The sequence below is a fragment of the Podarcis vaucheri genome (assembly GCF_965113315.1).
Source record: "Podarcis vaucheri genome assembly, chromosome: 1".
NCBI lineage: Eukaryota > Metazoa > Chordata > Lepidosauria > Squamata > Lacertidae > Podarcis > Podarcis vaucheri.
Window position 1 is genome coordinate 129,799,286 of NC_138759.1, and position 13,060 is coordinate 129,812,345.

General features: G+C 42.9%; 1 protein-coding gene across 7 annotated transcripts in view; it reads left to right on the forward strand.

The window, feature by feature from the left end:
- Positions 1 to 13,060, forward strand: part of ANKRD44 (ankyrin repeat domain 44) — a 218,599-nt gene that overhangs the window by 133,835 nt on the left and 71,704 nt on the right. For all 7 annotated transcript variants that reach the window (XR_014221467.1, XR_014221468.1, XR_014221469.1 and 4 more), the window contains 8 exons: positions 2,370 to 2,487; positions 4,516 to 4,732; positions 5,513 to 5,600; positions 7,562 to 7,645; positions 8,440 to 8,585; positions 8,903 to 8,985; positions 11,668 to 11,750; positions 12,490 to 12,581. Coding sequence is in view for 1 of the 7 variants with exons in the window: in XM_082229571.1 (XP_082085697.1) it covers positions 2,370 to 2,487; positions 4,516 to 4,732; positions 5,513 to 5,600; positions 7,562 to 7,645; positions 8,440 to 8,585; positions 8,903 to 8,985; positions 11,668 to 11,750; positions 12,490 to 12,581 (911 nt within the window). In the remaining 6 variants the exon portion in view is untranslated. The remainder of the gene's footprint in view (positions 1 to 2,369; positions 2,488 to 4,515; positions 4,733 to 5,512; positions 5,601 to 7,561; positions 7,646 to 8,439; positions 8,586 to 8,902; positions 8,986 to 11,667; positions 11,751 to 12,489; positions 12,582 to 13,060) is intronic.

Sequence of the window (13,060 nt, forward strand, 5' to 3'; positions counted from 1 at the left end):
TTGGGGGGGGGGGCAGTACCTTGACAACTTGCTTCTGAAGTACATTTCCGAGCACAATTCAAATTGTTGGTGCTGACCTTTAAAGCCCTAAATGGCCTCGGTCCTGTATACTTGAAGGAACGTCTCCACCTCCATCGTTCAGCCCGGACACTGAGATCCATCGCCGAGGGCCTTCTGGCGGTTCCCTCATTGCGAGAAGTGAGGCTACAGGGAACCAGGCAGAGGGCCTTCTCGGTAGTGGTGCCTGTCCTGTGGAACGTCCTCCCAGCAGATGGTCAAGGCAATAAACAACTATTTTACTTTTAAAAGACAACTGAAGGCAGCCCTCTTTAGGGAAGTTTTTAATGTCTGATGCTGTATTGTTTTTAATATTCAGTTGGAAGCCGCTCAGAGTGGCTGGGGAAACCCAGCCAGATGGGCGGGGTATAAATATTATTATTATTATTATTATTATTATTATTATTATTATTATTATTATTAAAGCTACCAGCAAAGATTCCAGCAGGCAGAAAAGCCCGGGGGGGGGGATTTCGCCGAGACCCCAAGGGGGAAGAGTGATGCAGTGCATGTACTGTTCTTGCATCTCTATTACAACCTCTCTGTGTGGTCTTTTGTCAATGGAGACCAGGCCACTGCTGGTAAATGGGGTGCAGGTGGCAAACCTTTTGCAACAGACTCCCCGAGGGCAATGCTTTATTTACTTTTGCGCATTAGGAACGTACAGAGGCAAGAGTAAGGGGGTGCGTTGAAGGATGCTGTTGACGTAGTTGGGATCTGTTTCCAAGCCTGGCCCGGCCCTTACCGTTAGGCTGAGTGAGGTTTCTGACACCGGGGAAATTGGGGCAGCCATGGCATCACTTCTGACGTTTCCTCCTGAGCCTCCTGGCTTTTGGTTGGAGGCAGAGCAGTTTGTGTGAGTGATGGCCTGCTCTGCACTCTCTGATCTGTTTCTTTCTTTCTTTCTTTTTTTTAAGAATTTTTTTTTTTATTTTCAGTGCAGAATCACAACAAAAATTACAAACATTGAATCCAAAATAGTACTATACAAACAAAAATCCCCGGAACATATAGAAAAAAGGAAAAAACAGAAAAGGAAAAGGGGAAAAAAACCAAAAAAAAAAACCAAAGGAAACAAAACTAAACTAAACAAAAACGAAAAAGCACACATCTACAGGAAAAAAACCCCATATCATTACGTACATAAACACAAATTGACTTCCTTCCTTTGTTCTAAGACCTCAGAAAATTTACTCTTACTGTATTGTTGTGTCTGATTAGATTACTTCCACCTTGGTACTTTTTATTTTTTTTTACACCATTTTTCTTTTTCTTTAACCCTGTAAAGCATCATTCATTACATACCAATATACTAACTCCAGAACAATGTTTTTTCATATACTCTTTAGCACAACCCCATTCTTTTAATAATTTCTGGTCCGATTGTCCCCTTATGTAAGGCTGTGAGTCTTGCCAGATTTATGTATTCACATAATTTAATTTGCCAATCTTTCACTGATGCTCTCTGATCTGTTTCTTGGGGCCACTTTATTCAGTGAGCATATGTAGTAGTTTCCTGAAATGTGCTGCTTTAGGCTCTGGCTTGGTGGGAAATTTATGTGCAAATGTTGCCCTGCGAAAAGAAAGGAAGCAAGAAAAACCCCAGCACTTGGAAATATAACATGCCAGGGAGAAAGGGTTTAGCCTGTTTCTCTGTCTCCCCCACACCCCCATGCGACAACATCAGTAAAACTCTGAAATTGTTGCAGTGTAGAAATACCTTCACCACTTGGTTTTCCTGATTGAACAAACAATTATTAGAGTTTGGGGTTCGGAGAGCTTGGATTTGATATCCCGCTTTATCACTACCCGAAGGAGTCCCAAAGCAGCTAACATTCTCCTTTCCCTTCCTCCCCCACAACAAACACTCTGTGAGGTGAGTGGGGCTGAGAGACTTCAGAGAAGTGTGACTGGCCCAAGGTCACCCAGCAGCTGCATGTGGAGGAGCGGCGAAGTGAACCCGGTTCACCAGATTACAAGTCCACCGCTCTTAACCACCACACCATGCAGGGGTAACCCAATACGATGGCCCTGTATGTTGTTGGTCTTCAGTACCTATTAGCCCCAGGCAACGAGGGCAGGAATGCTGGGGATTGTAGTCTGTGGAAGGCTACACTAGCTGCTCAATTTAGAAATACCTGTGGATCGGATATCTGGAATTATGTGTAGCAAGTATGTGATGCAATAAGAATGTTGGAAAGAGGGAGTATCATTGCAAAGTCTGGTGAAAATGGCAGGTCCTTTTGGATAGCATGTTGAATAAAAAAATCACAGAAGTAAGATTAAAACTTCAATTGTCTCTTATTTCTTAGAACTCCCTTGATGCTAGCTGTGGCTTATGGGCACATAGATGCCGTCGCCTTGTTACTTGAAAAAGAAGCATCGGTGGATGCAGCCGATTCCTTGGGATGCACTGCTTTACATCGAGGGGTAACTGCAGAGTTTAGAACATTTTGTCCTATGTGTCTGCTGCATGCCTTTTGACATTCTGCCTGAAACATACATAATAGTATTCAACATGAGTACAGACCACCAAAACAAAGTATAAATGTTGTTGGATCAACTCCCATCACCCCAACATCTAGGCCAGTGTTTTTCAACCACTGTTCCGCGGCACACTAGTGTGCCGCGAGATGTTGCCTGGTGTGCCGTGGGAAAAATTGAAAAATTCGAAAGATTATTTTTTTTAAAAAAAGTCAAATTTTCGCCCACTAGGCGGTCGTTGGACTGTGTCCACCCTATTTTCCATCCATCCTGGGTGGGGATCAGATCGGATGGGATCGGATGAGAGCGGACAGGCGGTCCGCTCTCATCCGATTCCCCATAGAGAGCAGCGGGGCTCTGACATCTCCCTCTCCGCACACAGTGGTGGTGTGCCTTGTGATTTTTTTCATGAAACAAGTGTGCTTTTGCCCAAAAAGGTTGAAAAACACTGATCTAGAGTACCAACATCTAGAGGACAATAGGTTCCTCATTCCTGATCTTCCAGATGCATCTGGGTCCAGTTCAGCCAAGCAACTTCTATGTTCTAATAAAAAAACCAAGGCAATTATTTAAAAGAGAATTGCCATGAGAAGGGGGGGGGGAAACAATCAGGGATATGGAATATATGTAGTAAAATGAACTTTTCTTCTTAAACAAAAAACTCCACAAGTCGTGTTTTCTATTGAAAGGTTGTGTATGTGTGTGTTTAAATTGCTGACAATTAAAAGCTTCAACATTTTTAACTGGAGGAGAGAATAAAAGGTAACAAAAACTATGGGAGGAATTCAACATGGTGCCATGGCAATTGTGTGTCAGCGCAAGTTTTTCAGCGTGCCTGATGGAATTGTCCTCCCTCTTTCCCTCCGTATGCTCTTCTCAAGGTTACCCTGAGCCTCCCAAGCCATTTTGGGGGAGTGGGTGGCTCAGGGGAGGCAAGAACGAGAGTCCCATTGCACACACTTCCATTAGCAGGATACGTTAGTTGACTCCCGCCCAGTATGTGTACATGTAACAGTATGCTCTTGAGAAGTGGGCTTGGGGGGCTTGCTGTTTTGGTGCTGACACTGTGGAACACGGTCCCAGCATTTCCTGTCCCTAAGAAATGTTTTATGTGCATTACCCTCAACATTCTTGTTGCGTTGTGATCTCTTGTTTGAGGCGGTAACCACTCTCTGAGGTGGTAACCACAATGATCTGTGTTGAGTCACCATGTGGCGTGGTTGATGCTACCAATTTAATTCATTTAGGCAAGCAAAGTGGTAACTTCACTGGCGACACAATTCATGTAAAGTGTGGGTGTATGCTTATAAACAACACTATAAAGAAGCCAGGGATATGATTTTTCAGAAATGCAGTCATGGTGCTTTCTTTTGCATTGAGCTCTTTAAGTCAGGAAGTATCCTTAAAAGCCGAAAGCCATGTTTTCCATGCATGTGAAACAAATGGGCAACAAGTGGCTTATTTGTGTATGCCACACCACTACATTTGCTATGATGGATCTTTCCTTTTATTTTTAAATTAATTTTCTTACATGATGTACAACAATGGAACACGAATATAGAACTGGATTGCATGCGATGGCCATCAATACATATCACATTAGGCATTTCTAACCATGCTGCCACTACTTCTTGGACAAAATTGATTTGTTACATCTTTCATACATACTAAATGGGACTATGTTTAAGGGTCTCTGTGAGTAATTGATGTGTTTTTGCTGTGATTTCTGGCCTGCCCCTGTAGCTCACCCATCACTGGACTCTTCCCACCACATATGAAAATAAGTTGCAAGCAACCTCTCCATCATTCTCATTTAGTTTCCCTCATGATTTAATTTCAGGAGCACACTCTTCACGAAATTGCCCCCTTAACTGTGCAAACACCAATTTAAAATGTTTTTCTTACATCTCCCCATCCAGTTCTCTTCTGAATATCCTCCCCCACCAATATTTATGCATGTGTTTTTTAAATCAGATTATGACAGGGCATGAGGAGTGTGTTCAAATGCTGTTGGAACAAGAAGCATTGATAATGTGCAAGGACGCCAGAGGCAGGACACCTCTACATTATGCAGCAGCTCGTGGTCATGCCACATGGCTGAGTGAATTGTTGCAGCTGGCGCTTTCAGAAGGAGACTACAATTTTAAAGATAATCAGAGCTATACACCTTTGCACTGGGCTTCTTATAATGGTAAGTGTCCCCCCCCCCAGCGTACTATGTTAAGGTTGGTGTGGAGTTCAAAGTAAAGTTGAAGCCAGGATTGTAGGCTTTTCTAAACTCTCAGAAGAGCAGTCAGGCAAGCATGTAGGTGTGAGACTGCAAGTGTGAATAAATGCCAGGCACCACATTCTAATAATCACAACACAAAGCAGAATTAAGGAGGGATGGAGCAGCTTGTTCCGTGTCACTTTAGCGTGTACTCAGTCATAGCTCCATTCTGTCTCTTTGTTATCCCTGCATTGCAGGGGTTGAACAATTCTGTGTTAAAAGGTATTTCTATTATTTTAAAAGCACTTATATCCGGTCATTCGTTCCCCTAAAACACACATTTTTACATGTTTCACAATGCAAATGCATGCACTTTTATGTGCATCTTTTGAACCAAGGCTTCATCAGAAAATTCAGAGAACATAAAGCGATAGCACCTTAGTACAGTGGAACCTCGGAAGCCGAACACCTTTGAACTCAAATGCTTTGGCTCCTGATCGAAAACTGGAAGTGATTGTTCCGGTTTTCGAATAATTTTCGGAAGCCGAACGTCCGGCGCAGCTTCCAGAGCTTTCGATTGGCTGCAGGCCGCAACTTGGTTTTCGAACTGTTCCGGGAGCCAAACGGACTCCCATAATGGATTAAATTTGAAAACCAAGGTACAACTGTATACTGAAGTGCTAATTTGCGTTATATAAGCTATTTCAGTTGCAAGCAATCCTGAAGCACTTTTGTAACATGAAATCCCCCAATTTGTTACAGGTAATGAAGGCTGTATAGAGGTACTGTTGGAACAGAAACCTTTCCGCAACTTTATCGGGAACCCTTTCTCTCCATTGCACTGTGCTGTGTAAGTAAAAACGGCTGCATCAAATCTCACGTCTTGTGGCTTTAACGGAAGGTCAAGCTAAACTAGGGACACAGCAGCAGAAAATTTATAGAGACGATATCCTTGGATCACGTCCAAAAATACATATATCTGTCTGGTGTTAAAATGCTCCCCTTCTCAAATCATTGGTGTAGGAATGTATACTTGTCACATAATAATCTCAAGGCATTTGAAGTGTTAACTAAAATTAGGGCAAATTCATAAATGCGGGTTTAGTCACTCTAAGGACAAAAGGAATAAAGGTTACAGAATGTCACAGCCCTGCCTAATTCCCCTGCTTGTCAATTATTGTGTTATGAACTCTTCACTCTGTCACGTCAATAAATATAATCTAGAACTGATTATAGTGTTTGTATTTGAGAACGCACCACCATAATTTTCGGATTTGATTGTCAGCTTTTCTGTTACATGCTATGTTCCTAGATTTCACATTGTGCTCTGATCTTTTAAATAGAAACAGTTTAAAGTCCTCTGTAGGACCAGTAATTTTACTTTTGCCGGGGATGTGCTGGATAACATTACCGCTACCTCCCCACACTGGCCATGTTAACTTGTCACACTAAACTTAGTGCAGCATGCATGGGCTCTAGAATGAGCCTCAGGCTTGCATCCTCCTCACCACCCTTCTTTCTCCTACGTAGCTGGAAGGAGAAAATTACTTTCTGTTTCCTTTAAAATCAGCTTGTTAGAATCATAGAATCATAGAGTTGGAAGAGACCACAAGGGCCATCGAGTCCAACCCCCTGCCAAGCATCTGAACTGGGGGATGTGGTTTACCCTAATTAGGGTCAGTTTAAACAAGCCAGCTTCATGGCCAGTGGTTTGAAGTTAGCATGTTTCAAAACTGACCAGAATTCTAGTTTGTACATATCGCACTAAACTATGGTTTGGTGGGAAATGTGAATGTGGGCCGGGTTCTCTTTTTTTAATAACTAGAAGGAACTAACATCTCTTGTTGTGAAGTACCAAGAAAAGTCAAACACCAACACTGCAATCCTATACATATTTACCCATGACAAAAATCCACTGAAATTACGCGGGTGGCACTGTGGTTTAAACCACAGAGCCTAGGACTTGCCGATCAGAAGGTCGGCGGTTCGAATCCCCGCGATGGGCTGAGCTCCCGTTGCTCAGTCCCTGCTCCTGCCAACCGAGCAGTTCGAAAGCACCTCAAAGTGCAAGTAGATAAATAGGTACCGCTCTGGCGGGAAGGTAAACAGCATTTCCATGCTCTGCTCTGGTTTGCCAGAAGCAGCTTAGTCATGCTGGCCACATGACCCAGAAGCTGTACGCCAGCTCCCTCGGCCAATAAAGCGAGATGAGCGCTGCAACCCCAGAGTCGGCCACGACTGGACCTAATGGTCAGGGGTCCCTTTACCTTTACTTTACCCATCAGAAATGGCGGTATTAGTATTGCTTAAAATCTTTACTTGCACTGAGCAGCTTAGGAATAAAGAATGACATTTGAACACTACATCTTATTCAAGTTCATATAAAACTAGCTTCTAATTCATCAGGAGAAGAAAGGCACTTCAGACAGATTCCTGCCAGAGTTTTTACTGAATGTGAATCCTCAGCTGTGTGCCAGAGCTATACACAGGGAGCACGTAAAAAAAAGACTGTGTCCACATATCTTTGCTGGCCCCCTATACACATTCGTCATAACTTGTGGAAGAGCTTTTCAGGTACAGTTTATATCCGCAGGTGCAAACTCCCTCCTCTATGCATATTTTTCTATGCAGGAACTGAGTGCCACAGCATTGGAAGCATACAGCCTCTGACATTGACAGTAGCCCTTGATGTAGACTTGTTGCCTAGGCTTTGTTGAGTCAGAAGTACAACCAGGGGGAAAGGATGTATGTTTATGAAATGAATGACTTATTAAAGGAGAGTTCCAATTTACAAACCTGTTTTCTCAATAGAATCAATGATCATGAAAATTGTGCGTCGCTACTCATTGGGACCATTGGTGTTGGCATTGTCAATTGTAAAGATGACAAAGGAAGGTAAGGACTGCTGGGATAATGATTGTGTGTTTGTTTTCACTGAACCCATTAAGATATGTTTGAAATACATTATTGATGGTTTCCTGAAAAAATCAGGGCTTACAGATTTTGCAGTTCTCTAAGATAAGACTTAGGCCCAACCATACTTTCTTTGGTCCCGTGATTTCAAGTCAAGGGACTGAGAGTGGGTTTGTTTGTTTTTGTCCTGTCACTTTCCCTGTGATAGCCAGCTGTTTACTGCTGAAATGGGGGGGGGGACGACACTTCAATCCACAGAAAACCCAATTGATATTTGTTCCGATTCAGCAGTAAACCACGGGATTTTCCAGATAAAGCGGTGGGACAAAACAAACAAACAAAAAAACCTTATTGAACTCATTACTTGAAATCATGGGACAATTGAAAGTGGACTTGATGCATCCCATGTTTGCATGTTTCTTGTGTCATCCACAGAACAATGTTCTCATCCGAGTAGCAGCCTGCCATCCCACCCCCTTTAATGTTGAATTATTGGGTTCATTGTTTTGAAAAGTTGTTAGCTTGGACTTAGCAGTGGAATAGGACTACCGTATTTTTCTGTGTATAAGATGCCCCCATGTATAAGAAGCCCCCTACTTTTGGGGGCCCCAAATGTAGAAAATGGGCATATACACTATCTGTGTATAAGACGACCCCAGATTTTTAACCTTATTTTAATGTAAAAAAACCTAGTCTTATACACGGAAAAGTACGGTAAGTAAGCATACTAGTAAGAAATTCTCTAGTGTCTAAAAAAAGGTGCTATTTCTTCTTAGAACACCACTTCACGCAGCAGCCTTCGCGGACCACGTAGAATGCTTGCAGCTTCTCTTAAGCCACAATGCACAAGTAAACGCTGCGGATAATTCAGGGAAAACACCACTTACGATGGCTGCTGAAAAAGGACACGTAGGTGCTGTAGGTAAGTATCTGGCTGCTGGGAACTGATGAGAATGAATACCTTTGTACAGGTCTACAGATATTCTGTATGTGTGTTTAGCAAGAAAAAGCCATCTTCGTACAGCGCTGCTGCTGCTTATGTCACCGACAGACATGCCAGATTTCACGTCAAAACGCTACTTTGCCAAGACTTTCATTAGGGTGTACAGGACTAGAGTCTCGTTAGTTTTAGGAAATGCAAAGAGCACACTAGGAAATGGGATATTCTGTGAACAGAGATTGAAGGTAATTTAACTGTCTGAGAGTAATTGTGTGGTCTGTTTTTTTCCTGTATCTTAGATTTTTTGGTGAACAGCGCGAAGGCTGATCTAACTTTGAAAGATAAGAACTCGAATACATCCTTGCACTTGGCTAGCAGTAAAGTATGTTTAAAAGCATTTGTGTGTGTTTGTGTGTGTGCATGTGTGTAGAAGACATTATTAAAAGTGTAACAAAATAATGATACTTGTATCAGAGGCATAGCTGTCAACCATCCCTTATTTGGCGGGAAAGTCCCTTATCCCAGCACTGTGTCCCGCTGCTGTCCCTTATTGATGATATCCCTTAAATTTCCTGGGTTTCAAAGGAAGCAGCTTCTCTCCCTCCCTCCCTGCCGGCCAGGGAGGAGGGAGGCTCCAACTGTGTTGCTTGGCTGTGTTGCTCACCCAATAAGGAGTCTAAGAACGACTGGGGGGTGGTGGAGCTTGCAACCCTTGTGCCAATCAAATCAGCCGCGTTGCTCAGCGCTTCCCAGCGGAGAGGTGATGGTGGTTTTCCTTGCTGCATCCCCTTTGCCGGGTTGCTGCGCTGTGGGAACCACCGCTTGAGGCTTCATTTGGCTGCTGGCTGGGCTTTCTGCCTTTGGCTCGGAGGGGCTCAGAAGTTGAACCTACCTGTGATCTGAAAATCCCTTATTTTGGCTGCTGATCCCTTATTTTCGAGGCCGCTGGTCCCTTATTTTCAAATCTGTAATTTGACAGCTATGATCAGAGGCGCTTGGTACTCAGTAAAGTCATCCTGTTCACGCATGGACTTTTGATTACAAACTTCCCCTCTTTCTTCTCTCCCTGTGCACCCCCACCCTGAATTCCCCCTCCCCGACTGTCCAGAGCAAATTTTGGGGTGACAGGTGGGGAGGGGAAAGGAGATGGAGTGGAAGTTGCATTGCACATATGGAAATCCTTGTGCAAACCCAGATTTACCACGTGAATTGGGCTGCGTGTGCAATGGAGACATGATAAAAAGTAGTTTCTTTGTTTGTTGCCTGCCCTTCACCATAAGGCCTAGAGTGGGTTACAACATGAAAAACAATTTTAAAACAACCCAACACCATAAAAACAAGGGAGGTGTACCCCCACTGATTGTGTAGTTAGTTTCTTCCTAACGCTTTTTGCAAATCTCTGCGAACCAGCGGAATGCTAAACTTAGCCAGTATATCTTCTGAACACTGGGAATAATTTTGAAAACTAGTACTGTCTTACGAAGGAGGGTTATGGAAAATCAATCAGTGAGTAGGTGGGTGAGGAGATCAGAAGTGCAAACAAATAAGCCTAAAACCACACTGCTCCAAAATCATTACCCTTTATTTTTATGAGATAAACCGAAGAGGAAATTGTATTTTATTGTTGGCTTTTGCTATTTGCTAGTGGCAACACCAAAGGGCAGAGAATAAACTGGGCTGAAGGATTCTGCTCATAGTTGTTGTTTTTTTTTTTTTCATTTTGGGGAGTAGGCTGAAAGTGGAATAATCATCACAGGTTGGATAAAAATACTCCTATTTATTTTTTCAGTATATTGGGTCTCACCATTGTATATGGAGTGGCAGAGGGTATTTACCGTATGTTCTGGCGCACAAGACGACTTTTTATCCCTGGAAAATCACCCCAAAAGTCGGGGGGGTCGTCTTATACGTTGGGAAGGAGGAGAGCGAGCCGGTGAGCGGAGGTGCTCCTTCTGCCGTCGCTCCTCCTCCCTCCCCACAGAAGGGGACGTGGAAAGTCCTTCCGAGCGCGGCGCTCCCCCGCCAAACGCCTTGCCTCGGGCTGCTGTTGCAACGGCAGAGGGGTGCGCGCTCTGCCCCTGGCGGCACTCAAACTCTATAACTCTAAAACGGAACAGCAAAAGTTGGGGGTCGTCTTATACACCCAGTCGCCTAATACGCCGGAATCTACGGTACCGTATTTTTTGCTCTATAAGACTCACCTTTTCCCTCCTAAAAAGTAAGGGGAAATGTTTGTGCGTCTTATGGAGCAAATGCAGGCTGCGCAGCTATCCCAGAAGCCGGAACAGCAAGAGGGATTGCTGCTTTCACTGCGCAGCGATCCCTCTTGCTGTTCTGGTTTCTGAGATTCAGAATATATTTTTTCTTGTTTTTCTCCTCCAAAAACTAGGTGCGTCTTGTGGTCTGGTGCGTCTTATAGAGCGAAAAATATGGTGCTTTCTTTCTCAGATTTATTCTTGGATAAAAGCTTTGCTGCAACTTGACACAGTGGCAGAGCTGGTATCAGCAGCCCAGCGGCTTTCTTCCTACTTTGCGATGGAAAAAACCAATGGGAATGAAGCTGGAGGTAGCATTGTCCCCCTGACACTGTTGCAAATTAGGGGGCAACACCCTGGGGTGCTGATGGCAGCTCTGTCGCCTCGTCAAGCTGGTGGCACAGTTTTTTGCCGGGGGGGAAACATAAAATGGTTGCAACGTGACCATGTCCCCAAAATATGATTCCATGACTTTGGTTGGGGAGTGAACAGCAGGCTTGTGGTTAGCATATGTGCTAATTTGAAGTTAGCAGTGCTCAGAGATTACACACACTTACCGACAAAAGATCCACCAGGTGTTCTTGCTCTCATTCTAATAAATTTCTCCAGTTTTCCTATGCAATTCACTCCTCGTCTGCTCATATCTGATAGCATTCCTTAAAAATTGGCCTGGATCAGATTACAGAAAGCTAACCTGTGATAGTATAAAAGGGGGCTGTGCGCATACTGAGTCACGGCTTAATTAAATACTATCAGATTCTCATCATTTCCTAAAGCGAGAAGAACATAAATGCATTTATGTATTCCAGGGACATGAAAAATGTGCCTTGTTGATACTTGACAAGATACAAGAACAGAGCCTTATCAATGCAAAAAATAATGCATTACAAACGTAAGTATAACCTAATGAAATTTTATTTTTTGTTGACCCAAACTGGCGTTTAGTGTTTTTAAAAGTCTACTTAATTTTTGTGTTCTATAAATATGGCGTTCAATCAATCAATCACTTCTTTATTCGACCGTCAGTCAGGAAAAAAACATTTGTCAATACACAATTAAAACTCCAGGAAGATTTTAGAACTTAGCCAACACTAAAGTGGGCTAAACAGATAGCCCCATATCAATACAGTCAATTAAAATCTTGCGGCGCTTAAAAGCTAAAAAAAGAAATTTGGCCACCAAAGAAGGTATAGCTCTGGTGACGTTATTCAACAAGTGTAAAACCTGCTTTTCTCCGGGTAGAAAACTAGATTGACATAGGAGCGGGTCTGTAAAATTTTGTCTAAGCTCTGCATAAAAAGGGCAAGTCAAGAGAATATGTTCGGTGGACTCAACCACACCATATGGCGTTCATGTTTGAGCTTTGTTTTTGGGATGTTATTAAGCAGAGGTTGGATGGCCATCTGTCATGGGTGCTTTAGCTGAGATTTTTGCATTGCAGGGGGTTGGACTAGATGACCCTTGGGTCCCTTCCAACTCTTAAGATTCTATGATATGTATGTGTTGAAATTGTCCAGAAAAGAATTTCTGGTATCCTATACTTTAAGCAAGTGAGCGTGCTCTGCATAATATCCCAACAGACCTTTTGAAACGCATCAAGCCTACTTGAATCTATATGCTATGTTTTCTAGACCTCTTCATATTGCTGCACAGAATGGCTTGAAGATGGTAGTTGAGGAGTTGCTAGCGAAAGGGGCATGTGTACGAGCTGTAGATGAAAATGGTAAGTGAAAACACTCATGAAGAATAACTATCCATCAATATTCAACACCTGTGTGTTTCTAAAAAACACACCAGTAGGTTAGACAATGCTGATTGTAATAAGATGTTCAGTATGACTTCGTTAAACAGTTATTTTTATCATCCCCAAAGCACATTTTTCTTTAGCGTAGATAAAACACAATAGCTTATTTTCCTTTTTTGCTTCGTTTTGCCCTCACTGACGGCTACCAGTCATTCTTTAATGCAGTAAGAATTAGAATTTTCTAGTTGCACTAAAGCCATCAAAAAAATTTAACTTCTTTGAAGAGTGCTGTGTTTTAAATGCCTAATCAACGCATGCTCAGGAGAGCGGAGCGATCCAGCAGTTTAACTGTTTCCTTATTCATTCTGAGATCATACTATCTTCAGTTCTGACCACATGTGGTATGCAAAGAAAGTTACTGCCACCCTGTGGACGTAGATGCAGAAAATATGACGTGA